This window comes from Equus caballus, chromosome 16 (assembly GCF_041296265.1).
Source record: "Equus caballus isolate H_3958 breed thoroughbred chromosome 16, TB-T2T, whole genome shotgun sequence".
NCBI classification, from domain to species: Eukaryota; Metazoa; Chordata; class Mammalia; order Perissodactyla; family Equidae; genus Equus; species Equus caballus.
Genome location: NC_091699.1, coordinates 83322794 through 83344416, shown reverse-complemented (window position 1 = coordinate 83344416; position 21623 = coordinate 83322794). Strand labels below are relative to the sequence as shown.

The window sequence follows — 21623 nt, the reverse complement described above, 5'->3', positions numbered from 1 at the left end:
TTCATTTGCCACGTAAATAATTGAGGAGGGAAAATTTCTTTTAAAGAATAGACAGGCTATGCATAGGCATTCAAAGTCTCAACAGATATGAGGGCAGAAAAATACAAAATCTAACTAAAAGAGACTAGTTTGGTTAAAGTGGACAGCTCCCACAGAGAGAGAATGCTGTCATTAGAAAAAACACATTTTCAACAGATTGTCAAAAGGCTAGGAATTCTGAACTATATACTCTGTAGACAACAGGGAGCAGTCCTTGGTTTAACAGTGAGGGACATGTTCGAAGCATTATTTTAAGATTAAGGCAGAAGGCAGGACACACCGAGCAGGGAGAAAAGTCAGGCAGAAAATTCAACTAAAGCTACTGAAAAGAACAAATACCCGAAAGAAATTTCAAAAAATGGCTGACAAAAATTGACCGATGTTAAGTTATGTGGCTAGAGGAAGTAAAAGATAAAACCAAGGTTTGTGTCTGGGTAATTGAAAGCATGATAATATCACCAAAACAAAATCAGCATATGGAGGGCCAGCCCTGGTGGCGTAGTGGTTAAGCTCTGTGAGGTCTGCTTCAGCAGCCCGGGTTCAGTGCCCAGGCATGGACCTACACCGCTCTGTTAGCTGCCATACTGTGCTGCCAGCCCACACAATAAAAACAGAGGAAGGTTGGCACAGATGTTAGTTCAGGGCGAATTTTCCTCAGCAAAAAAAAATTTAAATTTTAAAAATCAGCACATGGCAACAGTTTTTGAAGGGAAGACTAAAAATTCTACCTTTGAAGTAATTTAAGGTAAAGATCATCCAGATAAAATTGTTGTCTTAATTAAATAATCTTTAAATGTCATTTTTGGCCCTGTCAGTTGTCTTCTGAAAACAGCAAAGTATTTATGAAGAACTTGTCGACTTGCTTAGTGATTTCGAGAGTTTCCTCCAATTTTACTTACTAACTATACAAATAATCATTTAGTCTTCTGGTGCAGGTAGAGAATATTCGGTATTTTGCCATATGATAAAGGTGAACAAACTGTAAAAGTTATTAATAAATTATGACCAAAAAAGAGACTGCGTCTCTATTTAAGTCAAGTCTTTCTGACAAGTGCTTTATAACAATAATCACATCAAATCTAACTTGAGCTTTGGCAGGAAAGTTCTCAAAGGTCCAAAAGAAAAATAAATCCAGCAGCATAAAGTATCACTCAATATCTAACAAAACAGTCTATGTACACTTCAAGTTCTATTTACACTGGCCTGAAAGCACTGGTAAAATCTGGACTAAAAGATAATGCTTAGAAAAATAAAGCAAACAATTCAAAATTTAATACGTGAACAAGCACAGCTGGAGTCTTGAACACTGCAAGTAGTGTTTACAAATATTATAGCTAATTCCTACGGATCACAATTTTCCCAAAGAAGATCCCAGAGGTTGTGATCAAGATGGAATCAAACCACCATTAATCAACCAATAAATATTTCTGGAGTTACTATCAAACTGTAAACGGGATGCCTATTTAAGAACTGAACATTATTGACAATTCCCAAACAAACAAAACCTCCTTCTTGGACTTTTTTCCCATTTACTTTGTGACCTCACTGCAGACGGAAACTTGAGGCACAGTGGTTTCCAGGTGCTTAATAAATTCTAGGGCTGCTTTTTCATAAATCTACCAAAGTAAGATTTTCAAAAATGAATACTTCTTGCAACACTTACCCCTTTTGACCGGACATTGAGTTTCTTTGCTCACCAGCCAAGAAGTGGTTAGAAAATCCTCCTTAACGTCCTTCTTGCCTAACTCCAATGGTTTCTTATCAAATCTAACGGATAAAATTATTTTTAGGTGACCAGTTCATCAGTTCAACACGATTTGAGCACCTTTAATGTTACGGTTCTCAGCCCTGAACAGCTTCCCGAGCTTCTAACGGCAAATTTAACTTTTAGGGAAACACGTAAGGTTACAAAACCAGCCTACCGAGACAATTTTTTTTTCCCGGATATACAACAATTCAAGCCAAAAGCTCACAGCCCAAGCAACTTGCGTACAAATCTACGGTAGGTCCAGACGATTCAAATAACCCAGATTTCCCGAGAACCGGGGACCGGCAGGGGAAGGGGGGTGGGGATGGGGGAGGGGCAGAGGCGCATCCCAGGCTGTCCACCCTCGGCGCCGGGCAAGGCTCCCTCCCCTGCTCCCCGATGGAGCTGAGCGCGCCCCTTTCCTCCTCTCCCACGTCCCTACCTTCCCCACCTCGGATTACGCCACGACAGGCAACAGGACTTCTTCGGGAGGAAAAGACACAGGGAACGCGCGCGCCGCACACTCGACCTCCCAGCCTCGCAGGGGCGGCCGCCGGGGCGCTCACCCCGACCCGGCGCTGCGGGGACGGCCAGGGAAGCCGCGGGGCCGCGCCGCCCGGGGCAGTAGCCGGAGGTCCCGCAAAGCCGCGGGACAAACGCCCAGGCCCGGCCGAGCGGCCTCCCCGCCCCCTCCGGCTCAGCTCCGGGCCGGCAGACGGCGCCCCCAGGGCTAACTTCGCCGGGGAAGAGGAAGCGACGCAGCAAGCGAACAGGCTGTGTGGACGCACGGAGGAAGGAGAGGCTGTCTGCGCGTCTGCCCGCCAGCAGGGCCGGCTCGCCTTCACGCTGCCGGGCCCGGGCGGCGCCAGCTCACCTGAGGAGGGCACCGGGACGACGCCGCGGTCGCCGCGATGGCCGTTACGGCACGAGGCCTCCGCTCAGCCGCCGCGTAGCTCTCGGGAGAGGGGCGGGGTGCCCGCGGCGGGCGGGCGGGGCTGCAGCGCCGACTGGCCGCCAGGCGGCGGGCGGGTCCTCGCGGGCAGGAAACCCCCTCCTGGCCCAATCTGATAGGCTCTACCGCCCCCTCCCGCCTACCCCTGACGCGAGAGCTGTCTGCGTCGCGCCGGGGTTGGGCGGGCCGGCTTGTCAATCAAGCGCTGGGCTGGGCCTGGAGCGAGCTGAGGCTGCGCGGCGGAGAGCGAGTAAGAGGCTGAGGAGCGTCCGGCAGTAGTGACTCTCTCCGTTTTACCTCCCGGCTGAGTGCTTTGGGCCTTCCGGCTGGGCGCCGCGGGACAGGCTCCGCGGCCCAAATTACTGCTCCCCTGGTTCAGCCCCAGCCGCTCTGGGGTCTTCCTCCTGGTTTCTGCACCTGAAGAGGGTCTTGTCAGATGAAGGTTGTCAGGGGCAGAGAGTGAAAAAGCAAAAGGCCTGGAAATGGGGACCTGAGAGAAAAATGTAAGACGTGTGCCTCATTTGAGCCACAAACCGAAATAAACAGCCTGCGAGCCTTCGAAGTGGCCTGCTGCGTAGGGAGTTTCCAGTCTGGTCTGCGGTGGTCCTGCTGTGAGGAGGACACTGACCGTCGGTGCCAGCAGGTCTGCCCGCTCTTGGTGGCCCAGCCCCAGCCCCCTGCGGGGCTGCGGCAGTCGGTGGTCCCACGCCAGTGCCGCGGCCCCGCGCCTGCCTCATCCCTCCGTGGCTCAGCCGAGGCGTGGCCTCCTTAGGGAGCCTCTCAGGGAACACAGGTATTTTCCCCATCCAGGCTGTTGAAATAGTTGGTCCGTATCCCTGCCTGGACCGTGAACTCCACTAAGTCAGGAGCCATGTCATTCGGCCTTTCCCCAGTGCCTCGCACGGGACAGATGGTCAGTAAGCATTGTCTCAGGCGTTCATACATTTTCCTTTCCCTCCTTTAATCCTGGCCCTGACTGTAAGTTCCAGGAGTTCACGCTTTTCTGCATTTAACTTCAGTTATTCATTTGAGGGCTGATAGATTATGTGGTTTGCTTGCCACATAGAGGATCATAAGGTCAAGCACAAATCACCTCTGGCCCCTTCCTGGCCTCAAGCTGGCTGGGGCAGGTAGACCGTGAAACTCTGAGCCACAGCATGGCTACATTCCATCATTAGCATCCAAAGTGAATAATGAGTTTTGAATTTATTCTAAGGGTCTAAATACCTTTGCATATTTTATCATGGTTGCTATGGACTGAATGGTGACCCCTCCCAAAATTCATGTTAAAGCCCTAAAGCCCAGTGTGACTGTATTTGGAGATGTCTCCCATGAGAGGACACAGTGAGCAGGCCACCAGGTGCAAGCTAGGAAGAGAGTTCTCACCAGAAACTGACCGTGCTGGCACCCTGATGTGGGACTTCCAGCCTCCAGAACTGTGAGAAATTAAATTCCTGCTGTTTAAGCCAGTGGAATTTTGTTATGGCAGCTCGAGCTGACTAATACAATAGTTTTATTTGTTGACAGATCTTATAAAGTTTATGGATTGAGATATTATTATATTCATTTTTGAAGCTGGAGAAACCGTTGTACAGAGGTTAAAAGTATTTCTCCAAAAATCACACAGCAAACTGTTAGCAAAACCTGGCTCAATTCTAGTTACATATTTAACATGTGATGGGGACGGGGGTCTGAATACGAATACAACAGGTAAAGTAGTCCTTGCCATCAAGTAGCTTATACCACCATCTTCAGTGTGGAAAATAAACCCAGAAAAAAATATGCTGAAGTCATAAGTTTAGATTTTATTTTGCAAGGGAATATGTATTTGAATGGGTCAATGATCTAAACAGACTCTTCACAAGATTTTAATCCAGATCTTTTGACTACTGTGTACCACCTATTTAAGCAATAGAAGTAAGGGAGAGAGCTTTTTCATAAAAGGGTTTCAGTTGTCTGTAAACATGTAACTTCCTTTTAGTTTTCCTTCTTTAAGTTGCCTCATCACCCATTCTTAGCAGGAACTCTTTAAAAAAAGAAAAATTCAATATATGGAAAAGAGAAGGAGTTGAAGAAGAAAAATAAGGAAACAGCAATGAAAGAGGAAGCATTGGGTGGAAGGATAGACAGGCAGAAGGTCATGTATGAAATTGCAGTATAGTGTACTTAAAAGGAATGGAGACCATGTCCTTATGAGGTGGGAGTTTTCCCAGACACTTCCTTTCATACACTCTGTCTCCCCAACTTTCGAACACAAACATCCACGAGGCTGCTTCTTCCTCTCTTTTTTGCGGAACCCAAACCAAAAACGGGAATCACCGCTCCTAATTAGTGCTGAGTGGACCAGGGACTAGCCAGAATCAGGCAACAACAAAATTTAGGTCAAAACTTATGACCTATGGACTGGAAATGGGGCTTCAGATATGGGTAGCTAATCTGTCTAGGATGAAAACATGCAGGTGGCTCACTTCATTAATCCCAAAGGAAAAGATTTAGGAAGACAAGGAAGGGAAAAATGAGCCTCCATGTCTAAAGGCCTTTCCCAGGAAACTACTGATAGCTTATGGTATCATTTCTAACTTATGTTAGTTAGAAACTTATGTTAGTTAGAAATTATTAGAGAGAATGATCTGGTTTAGCATCACTGTCAGACAGGACTGTTTAGGACAAAAAAAAAGCCCTACCTACTAAACAGCAAGAAGTAACTAATCACAGGCTTGACTATGATGTCTAGAAATTAGTGGACCCTGGTAACTAAATTTAATTTCTGGATTGAGTATTGTTATACTTTTCTGGGAATTAATTCAACAAAAATTTATTAAGAGTCTACTTTGTAATAAGCGCTACAATAGGTACTACAGATCTAAAGATCCATCTTAAAGGAGCTCAATCTAGTGTCAGAGAATGAGATTTAAACAGACACTTATTATTAATGTAGTAAATACAGCAATAGATACACACAGGGGAAGTTAAGCCACAGTGGGAGGGGAGTTGTGTGGTCAGGCTAGTCAGAGAATTGAATAGGCAAAGAAGAGAAGGGCTTTCCACATAGAGAGGCCTGCGTAAAAAAGGTATTAAGCAACGGTGGAGTATTGCCGGCACAGATGATTAGAAATGTGAGCAATAGTGGGTTGTGGAAGTTAAGGACCTTAGACTTTATCCTACAGGCAATGAGAAACCATCAAAGGGTTTTCTTGCAGCACTTTAAAATGTCATTCTGTTGTTTTCTGGCCTCCGTTGTTTCTGATGACAAGCCAGCTGTAATTCTTATCACTGTTTTCCTGTATGTCATATATATTTTTCTCTGGCTGCTTTTAAGATTTTGTTTCTTTGTCTTCATCAGCAGTTACACTGTTTCTAGGTGTAGTTTTCTGTGCATTTATCCTGCTTGGGTTCACTTATTTCCCTAGATTTTTGGATTGCTATTGTTGTTTCCTCTTATCAAATTTGGAAAACTTTTAGCAGATATTTCTTCAAATACTCTTTTCTGCCCCATTCTCTCTCTCTTCTTTTGAAATGACACTTACACTTCAGCTACACTTCTTAGGCCTTAGTACAGGTCATTCCAGGGTGTGTTCATTTTTTTTCAAACCTTTTTCTTTCTGTGCTTCAATCTGGATAATTTCTATCAAGAGCCAGTGTCTAGTAATTCCTGGGAAATCTGAAGGTTAATATTTTCACAAAAGCACAGACACCCTACTAATGACTGGGGGTTTCTTTGGGGAAGGTTTGGAGACATAATAGTCAAGAAAACAGAAATCACAAGATATTACAACAGGGAGAATTTAGTATTGGGTATTGATGGACTAAAAAAGCAAAAAGGGAACAGTGAAGTAGCCCAGAGGTGATAACTGTAGAGAGCAGCTGCCGCCCCTAGGGCTAGTGACAAAGAAGAATCGAAGCTGGACTATCAGGTCTCAGAAGCTCAGCAGAATGACCCAGCTGAGCTGCAGCTCAGATGCCTAAGAGGCTGCTTCCAACTGGTCCTACTACTACTGGGAGGGATATGATGAGGCTGGTTTGGGAGGTGGAGGAGTGCCAAAAGAAGCTCAAGGCTGAGATTGATTGCTGCTGCTGGAGCAAAGGGCTGTTGCGTATTGTTGGGGTAACAATGACAGAGACTGCGAGCAAACAGAAGGGAGGAAGTCCTCTCTCCCCTTCTCCTGTCTTCATCTCCCTCTAACACCCTTTATTGGTGGAACCTAGTGAGACACCAGCTGGCATAGGAAAAATGTAGTTTGCAGGGTCTGAGCCATAGCATCACAGAGGAAAGTAAAGGGTGAATCTGGAGCTAAGATAGCTCAATAACAATAACAATTGTTTAATAACCAATACCATATCAACATTTGTTTATGCTAAATTAGTAAAAATTGCCCAAATGAATGCCACCTTATATGCTTTTACAGATTTTTAGGCCCTTTTGTAAAGAATTTCAGGACACCAAGTTGTTATCAGTTTTCTGCTATACTATGATTACTGCTGGTCTCTTTTTCAGGGGTAGGGAGTACCTTACTGCAGTTCACATTTGTACTTGCTACAAAATCATAAACAAGGGCAGTTTTGGAAGAGATCTGTATAAATGAGGATAAGTAGACCCTGCCCCAACATTAGGTCTCCCACTGTCAGACACAAAATGGCATAGACTAAGTACAGCTGGCAAGAATCCGGTTTTCCTATTCCTATGCATTGTCTAATGTGGCCATAGAAAGGAGAAGACCAATTTCCTATTCTCAGGTAGAACCACTACCATTGTCACTGAAAAACCATCTCCGTTCCTTTGTTCCCTTTTTCTTGCCTCAACTTAAGCTCCCTTATCCAACCCAATCATGTCTAGTTTTCTAACACAAGTAGACGACAAAACAGGGGTTGGTATTTAGCCTATAAACTTACAGTGAACTTTTCACAAATGAAGATTTTTTAATATTGAAGGGTTTTTGTTGAACATTTGTAGAACATTGGTCATGAACAAGTCTTATGTTCTTTAGTGATGAAAGTTAACATTCTCCTTCTACCATAATTACTTTTTGTTAATAACATTAAAGACACCAGGTTCATAATATTTCACATATTTAATATTTGTCTTTGAATATATTAGACTAGAATAAATTTTTCTACATCTGCATATATTAATTATATATTATGTAGCACTCTGTCAATTATACAACACAAAAGACATTTATAGGTAAACATTAAAATGGCAGTGTACCTATTAATAACGTTAACAAGATAATAATCAGGTATTCATTTAATGGGAGAATCTAGTATTTCCTGATAATCCTGCCTCCTTAAATTCCTCCAGTAAAGTTTATAGCCAGCAAGGACAAAAACACTAATCATAATGATTACCCCTCCAAAGACATCATAGACACTAGGAAATATGTGTAACACTAGAAGCTGCAAGACCATAGCTACCACAATCTCCAGATGTTGTACTGTGCTAACCAAAGCTGGATGGAATTTGTCCAAAGCATAATAAACTCCTAGGAATGCTGCAGTAGAACAGACACATATAGCAATGAGATAACTCCAGGTTTCTCCATCTAATGGGATGATGGGTTCCTGAAGAATGAACATAGTAGATACTCCCCAGACTGTCCCAGTCCAACCAAAGGTAAACAGTGCAGTCCACATGCTGATCTTCTCCTTAATGGATCTATAAACTATCATGGAAAGAGCAGTGGTCAGTCCAGCCATGACGGTCATAGTGTACCCAAAGGCTTCTTTCCAGGCATTTAACAAAGAATTGTCTTCATCAACAATGTTAGGGATCATGACAAGACAAACACCTAAGATGCTGCAAACAACTGTAGCCATGTCAACATAAGCCATTTTCTCATCTACAAGTAAAAAAGCCAAAATGGCACTAAAGACTGTGGTTGTGGCTCTCCACATAGTGGTCCCATTGCTTGGAGGAACTATTGAAAATGATGTATAAGCACAGGTGATAGAGATGACATTGCATACACCATAAAAGAAGAGTCGTAATCTGTATCCACTGGGTCCAAAAGGGGCCTCCTGGTAGTAACACACAACTAACACAGATAAGACCTGCAAGACAGAGCGGATAAAAATCAGTTCTAGAGATGGAACTTTAGAACGATCAGAAACAAGCCTCGTGATAAGAGCTACACATCCATGAGCCAAAGCAGACCCAAACAGCACTATCCACATTTTTCTGGATTGAAAAATATTTTTTTCTGCAAAATTCTGGAATTGCCCAATCTCACTGCTCATTGGGTCTTCTGTCGGTGGAGGTCGGGTGTCCATGGTTCCAAAGAAAGTTCTTCCTTTTCTTTTCATTTCACTCAGCAGGCCTTTCTTTGGATTTTCTTCCATAAAATTTCCATAGTCTTCATTGATTTCCTCATATCCATCATCCCCAGGCTGAGGGTAATGAGAAGTATATTTCACCATCACTGTTTTGGGATGTATTTTCACCCGTTTTTTCACTGGATATTTTTTGGAGGGAGAAGTATCCATTTCTTCAGATAATCAATTCTATTTAAGAAGAGGAAAAAAAGACAAACATACATATTCATTCAGTTGAAATTTAATTTTAATTTCTATTATATGCACCAATTCAATAATATAAAGTAAGATTGGACCAAAAAAGTTTAAAAAAAAGTTTTAAAAAAAGTAATAGGAAGAGAGGATCTGGCAATACACCTTATCTGGTGTATGAGGTCCAATGAAATTGTCTACCCTTTTTTCACTCTCATCTTAAGTCTGCTCCTATTCCTCACTCTACTTATTCTTTGTCTCACTCAGCTCTAATTCCTAACTTTACATCACAGCCTTCTGATATTTTTCCATCTCTTCATTCCTACCTGTCTCTCTGCCAATGCAATTAAAAAAACACAGAAAAATAAATAACAGCTTAAACCAAATCTTTCCTTCTCATTGTGTCCATTTGTCTATACTATAAATTATAAATGCATGTCCAAAGTCTTTTGCATAATCACTTCTGTATAATACCAGAATTAGCCTTATATTACAAATTATAGTGATTTTTTAAGCATTTATTCTGGGATCCCCATACGTTTTTCAGATATATAGATACACTGAAATTAGAAAATAAATAAAATGGATTTAGTGACATTCATGCATTGGTGTGTACAACCTTACTGATGAGCAATTGGGCAATATGTATTAAGATTTTAACTGAAGTTACTCTCTAATTCACCAATACTACTTCTAAGATTTTACCCTAAAGAGATGATCACAAGATGCTTTTTACCTTATGTGTAAAAAAAAAAAGGAAAAATTAAGAATATGTATTTATATTTGATTATATAACATAAAGAAATTATGGAACAATACAAAGGAAACTAATAATTGTTGGGGTGAGACAGGGAACAAGAATCGAAGAAAGCCTTTTTATTGTATACTTATTTAGATTTTTATTTTTGAATCACAATATTGTTCAAAAAATTAAATTATAAACTAAAACAAAATGTTCATCTGTTAATTTAAGAGAGCATACAAAAAAGTGTGGAAAAAATGTATGAATAGGAGAGTTCATGGTAGCTTACTATAATTACCCTTCTTACAATGAAATATTATGCTATGCATCCATTAAAAACAACAATGCAGAACTTTATTGACATGGAAAAATGTCCATGACATATTGTTGAGTGGGAAAAAACTTAAGCTTGTTGTAAGGATTAAATGAGATAATGCATATAAAGAATTTGCCACAGTGCTGGCATATAGTAAACCCTCACGAAATGTTAATAAATTCAGCTTCCTTTCGCCTACAATTTACTCTTGAAATACTGAGTATCTTCCACAATGTTACTCTTTCTTTGAGACCTGTATTTATTCCCTCAGTTCTCTTTTGTTCTTTCTCTCTCTCTTTCAATGAACAATTTCCTGTTTCCTTCCTAATGATTCCTCTTCTTCCTCCTAAGAAAAAGAAAAGAAACCTTTTGTTTTTTTTTGTCTTCATGACATACGCCCTGTTCCTTGCCAAAAACTCATCAGTTCCAGGATCTTAAACCATGGTCCAGAAATCAAATCCTATTTTGTTCTTTGACACCATCTGGGTAGCCAACTGTTCCGTTCCTATTTACTCCTTTCTCTTCTAAACACCACCTTCAGTTGGAAGAAGTCATTTGAAAAAACACCACCTGTGCCTCCAAGCCCTTTAGTTTCTTAGCCTGGACCTCCCACTTGCAGTCCATCCTGTATATTGCTATCAGGCTAATTGGATGTTCTTTTTTTCCATTTTTTATCAGGACATTTCCACTTCAAATCAAGACTTCAGGTTCAATAATCCCAAACTGACTTAATCACTTTGGTCTCCCAAATAGATTTTTCTTGCCTAACTTCCTCATTTATGTTTGCAATATCACCATTTTTCCAGTTCCCCAAGTTAGAAACCAAGGAATGCTCTGAATTATCCTTTCTGCTGTCACACTTCCATTTGGTCATCAATCTCATTGTTTTTGTCTTTTCCTTTCTCCTCCAATTCCATTTTACCTTTGTGATTCTGGATCAGGTTATCATGAATTCCTACCTAGAATATTGCAACAGCATCCTAACCAGCCCCCTTGAATCCCAGTCCTTCTCCACTAAAACCCATCTATATTATACCACTGTCATATTAATCTTCTTTTAAAGATTCAAAACAAAAAATTTCCCTCAAGCTTTCCTCATTTAAGAACCTACAGTGATTTCCTACTGACTACCTCAGTGAATCTCAACTCCCCTGCCTGGCTCTCAAGACTGCTTTGTCCAGCCTCTATCAACACCTGGCTCCTTAATTCACATACTTTGCTGTGATCAGTTCAGTGTCCTCCCTGTCCTCACTCCCCACATGTACAAATCACTTCTCTAAGCCTTTATTCTCATTAGTTTCCCCTCTGCTCCAACTTTCTAAACACTGCTTATCTTTTAAGAAGGTCCAGTCCAAATTCTGCCTTTCGGAAACAAGCCTTCCCTGACCACTCTAGCAGCTTATTTTTTTCTTCCTTGTTTAACATCTGCAGTAGTTCTTCTAATACTTGTAATCTAACAATTTTCTTATTCAGTTGTCTCAATTCAGTGGAGCTTGTCTCCAGTCATTGTACCCAAATTTGCTATGTTAAATCTCCTTTCCTTGCTAGTCAGCAAGTATCTTAATGACATCGCAGTTAGATCCCATAACTTCCCACTTGCTGTTCACTGTTAAAACTTCATCGCATATCTATTCAAAGCTTTCCCCTCCTCCACTGTAGGCCATATTTGTAGCTCAAGGGGCACGAATAGAGACACAATGTGGTCTGCTATTTTACTCCTTCTCCCATTCCCTCCCTTTGGAGTCCATAGAAGGGCAATATGGTCTGCCCCTGGGATGCCTCCTCCATCCTCCTCTTCGAGGTTCTAGCTCCCCTAGCTTATTGTCACAGGGAGGAAAGGAAAGGAAAGGGACATGTTTCATATATTGGCTGCTGTAATGTGATGGCTTTTTGATGTATAAAGTTGGCTAGGCTGAACTACATTCCCCAGTTATCTAACCAAACACTAATTTAGGTGCTGCTGTGAAGGTACTTTGCAGATGTGATCAAAGTCCCTAATCAATTGACTTTAATCAAAAGAAAAACTATCTGGGATGGGCCTGACCTAATCAGGTGAGCCCTTTAAAAGAGGGCTTACTGGGGCTGGCCAGGTGGTGCAGCAGTTAAGTTTGCATGTTCCGCTTCTTGGCGGCCCAGGGTTTGCCGGTTTGGATCCCAGGTGCGGACATGGCACCACTTGGCAAAAGCCATGCTGTGGTAGGCATCCAACGTATAAAGTAAAGGAAGATGGGCATTGATGTTAGCTCTGGGCCAGTCTTCCTCAGCAAAAAAAGGAGGATTGGCAATAGTTAGCTCAGGGCTAATCTTCCTCAAAAAAAGAGAGCTTAGGCTTTCCTTGAGCTCAGAGATTCCGAATAGTTCATGCCCTTGGAGTTCCATCCTGATCTTCCTTTCCTTACTGCCTGTGAACAACAAGCTTCAACCGCTGCTCGTGGGGTTCCAACATGCTCTTGATCTCTTCCTGATTGCCTGCCCTTCAGACTTCAGACTTGCTTATCCAGCCCCCATAATTGCATTAGCCAATTCCTTGTAATAAATCCTACTGATTCTTTGTCTCAGGCTGAACCCTAACTCTAATACATGTTAGAATTCTCTCTTTGATTGTTGTCTTTGTTTCTCTGTTAACTCTGATAAGCCACTGCCACTGTCTAGGCAGCAGGCATCCGAATGCAGGCTATCTTGGGTAAATGCTGTAGGGCCTCCCCAGGGCACAAATCTCTGATATGGGAGAGCTTCCTGCCCTAGGGTTTATGCTCACAAATTTTTGCTACTTGGTCCTCTTGCCTGGTGGGCAGCTGTCTTGGGCAGGCACCAATAGTATTCACTTCACCCCAGGAAATTCACATATCCTTACCACTCCAACAAGTGTACAGGCCACTCACTGTGGCCTTATTCTCTCCAATTTTATTTCTCTTTGCTCAAACAAGCAAAGGACAAATTAAAATGTACTATCTAAGCTGATTTCCAACAAGGGGATGAGAAGGCGCACCTGTTGCAACTAATGATCTGGTAACCTTCACCCTCAATCAGCTTTTAAGGAGAACTTCCTCCTCTCCTCCCCCATTAGGAAAAAGCACAACATTCTGCTTAGACCAAAGGTCCATAACAGATAATATGAGCCTGGTGACAAATTGTATTTTCCAAAGAGAGCCACTAATCTAGTATCTCCCATACTACATATTTGTTTTTTTTAATGTGAATTTGACATTATTAAATAGAGAGTTAGGGTCTCTAATATTTAATAGAATCTCTCCTCCCATTAAAAGTAGGCAGGCTTTTGTGGCTGTTTCAGCCAATAGAGTATGGCAGAAGTGACATATTGTGACTTCTGATGCTAGGTCATAAAAGGTGATACAGCTATGCCTTCCTAGCTGCCACACTTGTGCTTGGAGCTCTGAGCCACCAGGTAAGCAGTTTGACTGCTCTGAGGCCGCCATGCTGTGAGGAAGCTCAAATCAGCCCAGGTAGAGAAACCAAATGGAGAGCCCTGAGACTACACGAAGAGAGAAAGATACCAGGGCAGCCCCTAACTGCTCCAGTCCCTGCTGTTCCAACTCCAGCCAACCATCCGACTTCAAGTATATAAGAGACCCTGAGTCAGCCCCAACAAGTCCTTTCCAAGTTCCTGATCTACAGAAACCAGGATAGATAATAAAATGATTGTTTTTGTTTTAAGCCACTAAGGTTTGGAGTGATTTGTTATCTTCAATAGATAACTGGAACACCCACTGCCCTCCCTCGTATTCTAAGGAGTAGAAAAGAAGGATGGTTTTGGTGAGAGTTAAAGTAGAAGGCCGCTTATATCTGGCCCTAATTGATTGCCTTTGAAAGTAGGATATTTTGTCCTCCACTGTGGGATCCTGGATGCTAATTTTGAGGGAAGAGGAAAGTTTTATTCAGTATCCTGTCAGGCACACATTAGTGTATTTAATCTTAGTCCAACGGCATACTTTAAAATGTTATTTGCACTGTGCAATTTTTATTCATTTCTGTCAATGGCTTAGTCTATAACAAATATATTCCAGGTATTTCTCAACACCATTAATATTATATCATGACCCACTGATACAAAAGCCAGCTTATACTAAACGGATACATAAAAATCTTCCTCAGTCTCTCTAGTTTTCATTTAATTTCAGGCTTCATGAATGCAGTTCTTGAAGGGAACCTGGAATCCTGACTAGTTCTTACATTTTTGCACATGAAGTCTTTTAACATGTGAGCATTTCAATAAATATTAATTGAGGTACCATATGCACAGCACCATGCTAGGCTCTATAAATAAGACAACAAATAAAACAGGCATGGTCCCTGAAACCACTGAGCTTACAGACAGGTGGAAGAGACAACAAATAAGTTCAACTTTAATATTTTATTGAGTTAATAATGCAGGCAACCACATGAAGTATGGGGAACTGTTGGAGTACATATAAAAGGCATCTAGCCCAAATATAGGGAATCTTAGCAGGTTTCCAGGTGGAAAGGATGCCTGAATTGGGACTTGAGGCATATGTAGCAATTAGTCAAGTAAAGAGGAGAGGGGGAAAATATTTTTTTTCTAGAGATAAGAAATTTAAGAGTCAGAAATGTTGGTTTTGAGTTCTGGCTCTGCCACCACCTAGAGTAATAATTATGTCTATTTTAAGAGAACGAGTTTTAGATGATAATTGTTGGGGTCTTTTGACTCAACTTGCTTCAAAATTAGTTTGTCTCTTTAATGACTTCACGCTTCTAGTATTTTGATTTCTCTCCCATGCAAGATCACTGTGCAGTTCAGTGATCACAACTTTCTACGACCTGCTCAATGTTCTGACCAAGGTGCGAACTTGACTTCTCCTTCCTCACAGAGACGAGGGGCGTGAACTAATCTCGTGGCTCCAGGTCCTCTGACAGGATTTACGTGGAGGCAGAGCTGTCCATTTCAGCTGTGTGAAGCAACTTGGCTGAGTAGAGGAATATGAAACAGTAGGACAGAAGACCAGCCTGCCTGGCTACCAGTATATCAACCTGAAATGCTGGACACAAATGGGTTAAAAGGATGTATAGTTTGATATCTGCTTGAACAATGGGCACAATTCAGTGTGCCAAGCCTGAAACCAATATTTTCGTCCAAAAGAGGCACTGTTTCCCAAGCTACAACCCACAACGCGAGGCCGAAGATCACTTCTCTGCTAAGGTTGAGAAAATTAACACTGACATCTCTACTGTCTTGGTAGAAATCCTTAGGATAATCCCCTTAAGGTACCTAAGAAATGCCACTTGGTAATAACAGTTTCTTTAGTTACCAAACTGATCCCTAAAATGGTAAAAAGTCTTAGATATAAAGCTGGCTAGTGCAACTTGATTTAGTGTAGTGGTTTAAATGTAGGCACAGATGTGATATCTGACACTTGTGAATGAGATTGGCTTTTAAATAAGTATTTACAAAGAACTGATAGGTTGCTAGCTTATATCTGAGCAGCCTAGCCTGAGGTGCCTTATTACCCCCAATGTGCTTGGATAGTCTTGTCCCTGAATGAAAATGAAAAGAGTATATCTAACTGGCCACCTGAAAGGGAGAACCCAAAAACCATCTTTCCAGGATATCATGAAACATCAGGACATGCATAGGATCTCTGCTGTTAACTGTAACTCCTGAGACCTGCTGAGGGAAGCCATTCCTCCCTCCAAACTGATGAAAAGGGGCCCATATTCTGATGCCGCAAAGGCTGTCTGCATAGTGCTACTACCCATCCTCATGCTGAGCCATGGCCTAACCCTTAAGACCCCTGTGTGAATAGGGATTCTTCACTCTCTTGCCCACTGCAACTCATGAGGATCAGGAGGGCTAGAGGCAGCATTTAAGTTTGCTTGTACTTTATTAATATTTTTCGTCTGTATCTTTGTGTAAAGGTCCACTACTTTAGAGGAAAAAGAACCTGCTTCTAAGCTCCGACCTCTAGAACTAGAAAATTAGTTCTTAAATAAACTAATAAAGTAGAGTTTGAGAGACAAGAATAATCATAATAAGTGAGAAACAGAGTAGAAGGTAAAGGACACACCCTTTCTTATATCGGGCACACTGAGGAAGCAAGGAATTTATCATGAGGAATTAAATGTTTGCCCTTCTTAGAAGGTGTGATAATATTCATGTTGCTTGTAAGTGCCAAATGATCAAAATGAATCAAGTTTATAATCAAATCATGAAACTGAAGAGTTTTATGAAGATGTAAAAGAGAGGCTGCAGAAGTTAATTGTACAAGACTTCAGTCAAATACTCAGATTATATAAGAACCCACCATTGGCAAATTCAACAGCAGAAAAAAAATAAAAGAGGAGACATAGGCTACTAGTCTCCTATGGTAAACCAACTGAATGTTATCTCCATAAAAATATAAAAAATTTCAGAGCAATCTGGACAGAATCATTCTAAGTTAGCTGTATTACATAGGACAGATACACACACGTAATAGCAGAACTTGCAATAAAAACATCACTCATATGGCAGATTACTGCTTGACAAACAACAGTCCATCTACATCTTTCTTAGGAAGACAAAAAATAAGGCACATAATCATTTCCCCTTTTGTAACACTTAGATTAAAGCATCCTTGCAATGGGCTATCAGAAAGAGATTAAAAAGACAAAGACCTTGATTAAGCCAGAGATCATGGCAACATTTTTTTAGCACTCTAATGGAAACAATAAGAATTAGGATAAAAGCAAGAAAGAGAAAACAAGTAGAATAAAGAAAGGCAAAATTAATGGTTCTAAAATCCAGTGAAAACAGAAGGAAAGATGGAAGAAGACAATAATAACAATACCATCAATAGCCAGATGTATTGATATTTACATTTTTACAATATGCTAAGCACTAAACATGGGTTAACTCAGCTTTGAGAGGAAGTGAAACAGGAGGTTTTGGAGTCGGGGAGCAGAGAGGAAGGGTGGAAAACTAAAAATTTGGAGAAAGCTAATGGCCTACCTCACTTTGAACTGAAAGAATTTAAAGGAGGTAAAGGAAGGTAGTCACTTTAGGAAAGTAATTCAGTAGATATTATTGAACACACTCTATGTGAAGAGCACGCTCTCTGTGGAGCAGCTCAGTAGGTTCTTTTGTTGAAGAGAATTTACTCCAGTCTTGCCTAGAACTTTGTCACACAGTACCCAAAATTAGTCTCTCCTCCCTACTCTTCTCTCACTCTTTCCTCTTCCCAATCTGCTCCTTCTTTCCCCACCTTCCCTTCTCCACTTTACTCCTGTCCCCCACAGACACAGCCCTGTCTGACATTCTAGCCCAGAAGTGGTTACCACTTACTCATGCAAATAATCTCAGGAAAAATATTAATTTCATTGCCTTAAACGATGAAGAATTATCACTGTCAGAATCACATTCTGCTTTCAAAATAGAAGAAACTATTTTCATTTTCTTGAAATTGTAAGTTCTCTGACAGAAAATAGTGGTGATGACAAAATATGTGTGTGGAAAGTAGGAGAAAAGCCTCAGTTGTGTGACTATTCCTACCACTGAGAATCCCACCCTAAAACCTGGCCTCCTGCCATCCAAACTCAACTGTACGCATTTTCACTCCTCTGGGCCTTTTCCCTGTGCCATTTGGTACTTAGCTTCTGCCTCCTTTTGTCATTTTATTCTCTTTGTATACGATACTGTTAAGTTTTAAAAAGTAGTGGTTCCTCCACTGTGTGTTTGTGGAGGAGGGGGACAACCTAAGTGCCCAAACAGATGAACGGATAAAGAAAATGTGGTATATCCATACAATCAAATATTCAGTCATAAAAAGAAATAAAGTTCCAATACATACTGCAAGATGGACGAACCTTGAAGATATTCTGCTAACTGAAATAACAAAGCTACAAATTTGTTCTTACAAAAGAACAAATATTGCATGATTCCATTTATCTGAGGTATTTAGAATAGGCAAATTCATAAAAACAGAAAATAGATTAGAGGGTACCAGGGGGAATGGTAGTTATGTTTAACGATTACACAGTTTCTGTTTTGTGTAATGAAAAGGTTTTGGAAATAAATAGTGGTGATGGTTGCATAACATTGTGAACGTAATTAATGCCATTGAATTGTATACTTAAAAATGGTTACAATGGGGGCCAGCCCCGTGGCTGAGTGGTTAAGTTCGCACACTCCGCTGCGGCGGCCCAGGGTTCGGATCCTGGGCGAGGACATGGCACTGCTCGTCAGGTCACGTTGAGGCGGCATCCCACATACCACAACTAGAAGGACCCACAACTAAGATATACAACTATGTATGGGGGAGTTTGGAGAGATAAAGCAGAAAAAAAAAAAGAGAGAAAGAAAGATTGGCAACAGTTGTTAGCTCAGGTGCCAATCTTTTAAAAAAAAAAGTGGTTACAATGGTAAGTTTGTTTGACGTATACTTTACCACAATTTTTGAAAATACAAAGAAAACGGGGGTGGGGGGCGGGAGTAGTGGTTCCTCTAGTGTGTTTTGAGGGAGGGGGGAAGAATGCTAGGCATTGGTATTTTTTAAAACCTCCCCAGTAATCCTAATGTATAATTGTCTTGTGCGAGAACCACTTGACCAGATCTAAGGGCCTTTCTGGCTTTAAGATTTAATAAATCTATGGGCTGCTACCTAACTAAGAAAGACAGAGTGCACAGGGCTGGAAATTTAAAATAAAAAAGTGGATACTGAAGCCAGACTGCCTGGATTTGAATCCTAGCTATAGAACTTATTAAATATGTGACCTTGGGCAACTTACTTAACCTCTTTGCCTATTTCCTCTTCTGTAAAATTGCAGTAATAATAATATTATCTCATAGGGTAGAATAAGAATATTAAATCAGTTAATACACACAAAACACTTAGTATCTGGCACCTAGCAAGTGCTCAATAAATTTTAGTTCTTTTTTCACATTACAATCATGTGCCACATAATGATGTTTTGGTCAACAATGGACTGCATATATGACAGTGGTCCCATAAGATTAGTACCATATAGCCTAAGTATGTAGTAGGCTAGACCATCTAGGTTTGTGTAAGTACTTAAGCGAGGAAGCAATTTTCGTCTCCTGTTCTAGGTTCTTCTGGCTGGTCTAAGAACTAAATTGACAGGAGACAAGTTAACAGGAGAAAAACGAACAAAAGTTTAATAACATGCATACATAGGACAAACCCAGGAAAACTGAGTAACCAAAATGACTGAAAACTTCACCTTAAATGCTATCCTCAGCTAAAGTCAAAAGAAGATGTTGGGGGTGGGGAGAGTCAGGGACTCCAATGGGAAGGAAGGTAATTCACAGGTAGGTGAAAAGGAGCAAACGTTTGGAAAACAAGTGTTTGGCCACACAGAAACAGAAGAACACAGATCAGAGCCCAACAAACAGGCTTTTCTAGATTCCTCTCTGTCCACCACCTAGTTCATGTGGTGCTAAGGTGATAACTCACTTCCTGAGACTGGTTTTTAAATCTGAATTCTTTTAGGCTGTTAAGGGGGAGGTAACAAGAAAAACTTTCTGAGTCTTAAAAATAATCAGCCTAAAATAATCCTCATGTTAGAGAGACAGATTTTGGGGTGGCAAATTTTGTTCCCTTTCAGTATGCTCTAGCATGTTCACACAACTACAAAATCACCTAGCGATGCACTTCTCAGAATGTATCCGTGTTGTTACGTGATGCATGACTATATTCTATCTGCCTGGAATGACTGGTCCTCCCCCTGTCTGCCCTTGTCTACCTGTTGAGCTCACATCAGTGGTTTGCTCAAGTGTTACTTCTTCTGCACAATCTTCCCTGGCCTCCCTCTTCTCTGTGCCCCACCATCCCTGCATTCATTTGTTTATATTCTTCCTTTCCCACCAGACTGTACACGTCTCGATAGCAGACTTTCTCACCATTATATCTTCAGCCCCTAACACAGTGCCTGGCACATACTGACGCTCAATAAATGTTTGTTGGATGGAATGGAATGGATTTGAAAACCAAGAAGAAGGAGACATGGAAAAGAATGGGGAATGATGTTAAGACTAATTGACATCTCTATAGGATCTTAGAGGCCCAGATATCCATGTCTGCTCTCTTAGCATGAGTGCTCAATCAATGGTAATCTTAGGTAACTGAAAACCTGTAGTTTCCCTTGATAATCCAAACTACAAAAATGTTCAGAAGAATTCTCCCTATGCTCTGCCTTTAGCCTCTGTATTAGTCCAGGTTATCCGGAGAAAAAGAATCAATAGGATGTATATATACATATATAGAAAGAGATTTATTTTAAGGAATTGGCTCATGTGATTATGGAGGCTAGCAAGTCCAAAATCTGCAGACGGGGTGGCAGGCTGGATACCCAGAGAAGAGCTAATGTTTCAGTTCAAGTCCAAAGGCCGTCTACGGCAGAATTCCCTCTTGCTCAGAGGATGTCAGTGTTCTGTTCTATTCAGGCCTTCAATTGATTGGAGGAGGCCCACCCACATTATGGAGGGCAATTTGCTTTACTGAAATCCACTGATTTAAATGTAAATCTCATCCAAAAACACCCTCACAGAAACATCCAGAATAATCTTTGACCAGCGAAGTTGATACATAAAATTAGCCATCACAGCCTCATCTGCTTGTCCTTCACATGGACAAAAGTTCTGGCTATTCTAAACTACATGAAGTTCTTTAAATATGCCACGCTCTTTCATGTCTCTGTGTTTTTACATATGCTATTTCTTCTTTATGGAATAGTCTTTTCCTGCCTTTTCACCTGGTAAATTCCTGCTCATTCTTCAATTAAATATCCAGATTAAATATCACCTTCTCTGGAAAACTTTCCTAGGCCACCTCCCACTCCAATCTCAGATTCCCACTCAGTGCTTTGATTATACAATATCAATCATAGAATTTATTGCACTGAATTATAACTGTGCTTTTGTCTTTCTCCTCCACTAGAACTGTGAGGGTTTTAACCCCACAGGTTTTAAAATTAGGTATTACTAATTATTATATTTGCAACACCTAGCATAGTACTTGGCATGAGATGAGCATTTAATAAGTGTTTGTTGAATGAATAAATGGGCTATTGTTTTAAATGAAGCAAATTTTGTTAAGAACAAAATATAGGTAATGTAAATAAATGGATTTAAATGGCTAATAACTCAAATAGGGAGCCTTATCCATTAAAACACTTTAAAGTCTTTAATAATATTTCAAGAATAATAAAACATTTGGGTGTGCAGTCTGGCTATTAAGAGAATTTGTGTATTTAGCTTTTCTACCTGTGGCTCCATTTCTGCTGCTAGGTCTCCCATGTTTCCTCTAACATTAAATTCCTTAGTCGTAACTGGAGCTGTTCCTTAAGTAATGTCTAT

The 21623-nt window shown here is 41.0% G+C and overlaps 2 protein-coding genes across 13 annotated transcripts in view; both read right to left on the bottom strand.

Annotated features, from left to right (window-relative positions):
* Positions 1 to 2837, bottom strand: part of NCK1 (NCK adaptor protein 1) — a 73212-nt gene extending 70375 nt beyond the window's left edge. The window contains exons 1-2 of one of the 6 annotated variants that reach the window (XM_070238192.1): positions 2229 to 2671; positions 1703 to 1806 (exon numbers count right to left, since the gene is read on the bottom strand). The gene's annotated coding sequence lies outside the window, so the exon portion shown is untranslated. Of the gene's footprint in view, positions 1 to 1702; positions 1807 to 2228 lie in introns of all 6 variants that reach the window. The other 5 variants (XM_070238191.1, XM_023620979.2, XM_070238187.1 and 2 more) reach the window with 5 other exon arrangements.
* Positions 2838 to 7788: 4951 nt separating this feature from the next.
* The window catches only part of SLC35G2 (solute carrier family 35 member G2), a 32786-nt gene continuing 18951 nt past the window's right edge, over positions 7789 to 21623 (bottom strand). For 6 of the 7 annotated variants that reach the window (XM_005600484.4, XM_014731482.3, XM_023619808.2 and 3 more), the window contains exon 2: positions 7793 to 9236. In XM_005600484.4, the coding sequence (XP_005600541.1) occupies positions 7980 to 9218 (1239 nt within the window). In that variant the 5' untranslated portion in view covers positions 9219 to 9236 and the 3' untranslated portion in view covers positions 7793 to 7979. Of the gene's footprint in view, positions 9237 to 21623 lie in introns of those variants that run through there. The other variant, NM_001256950.1, reaches the window with a different exon arrangement.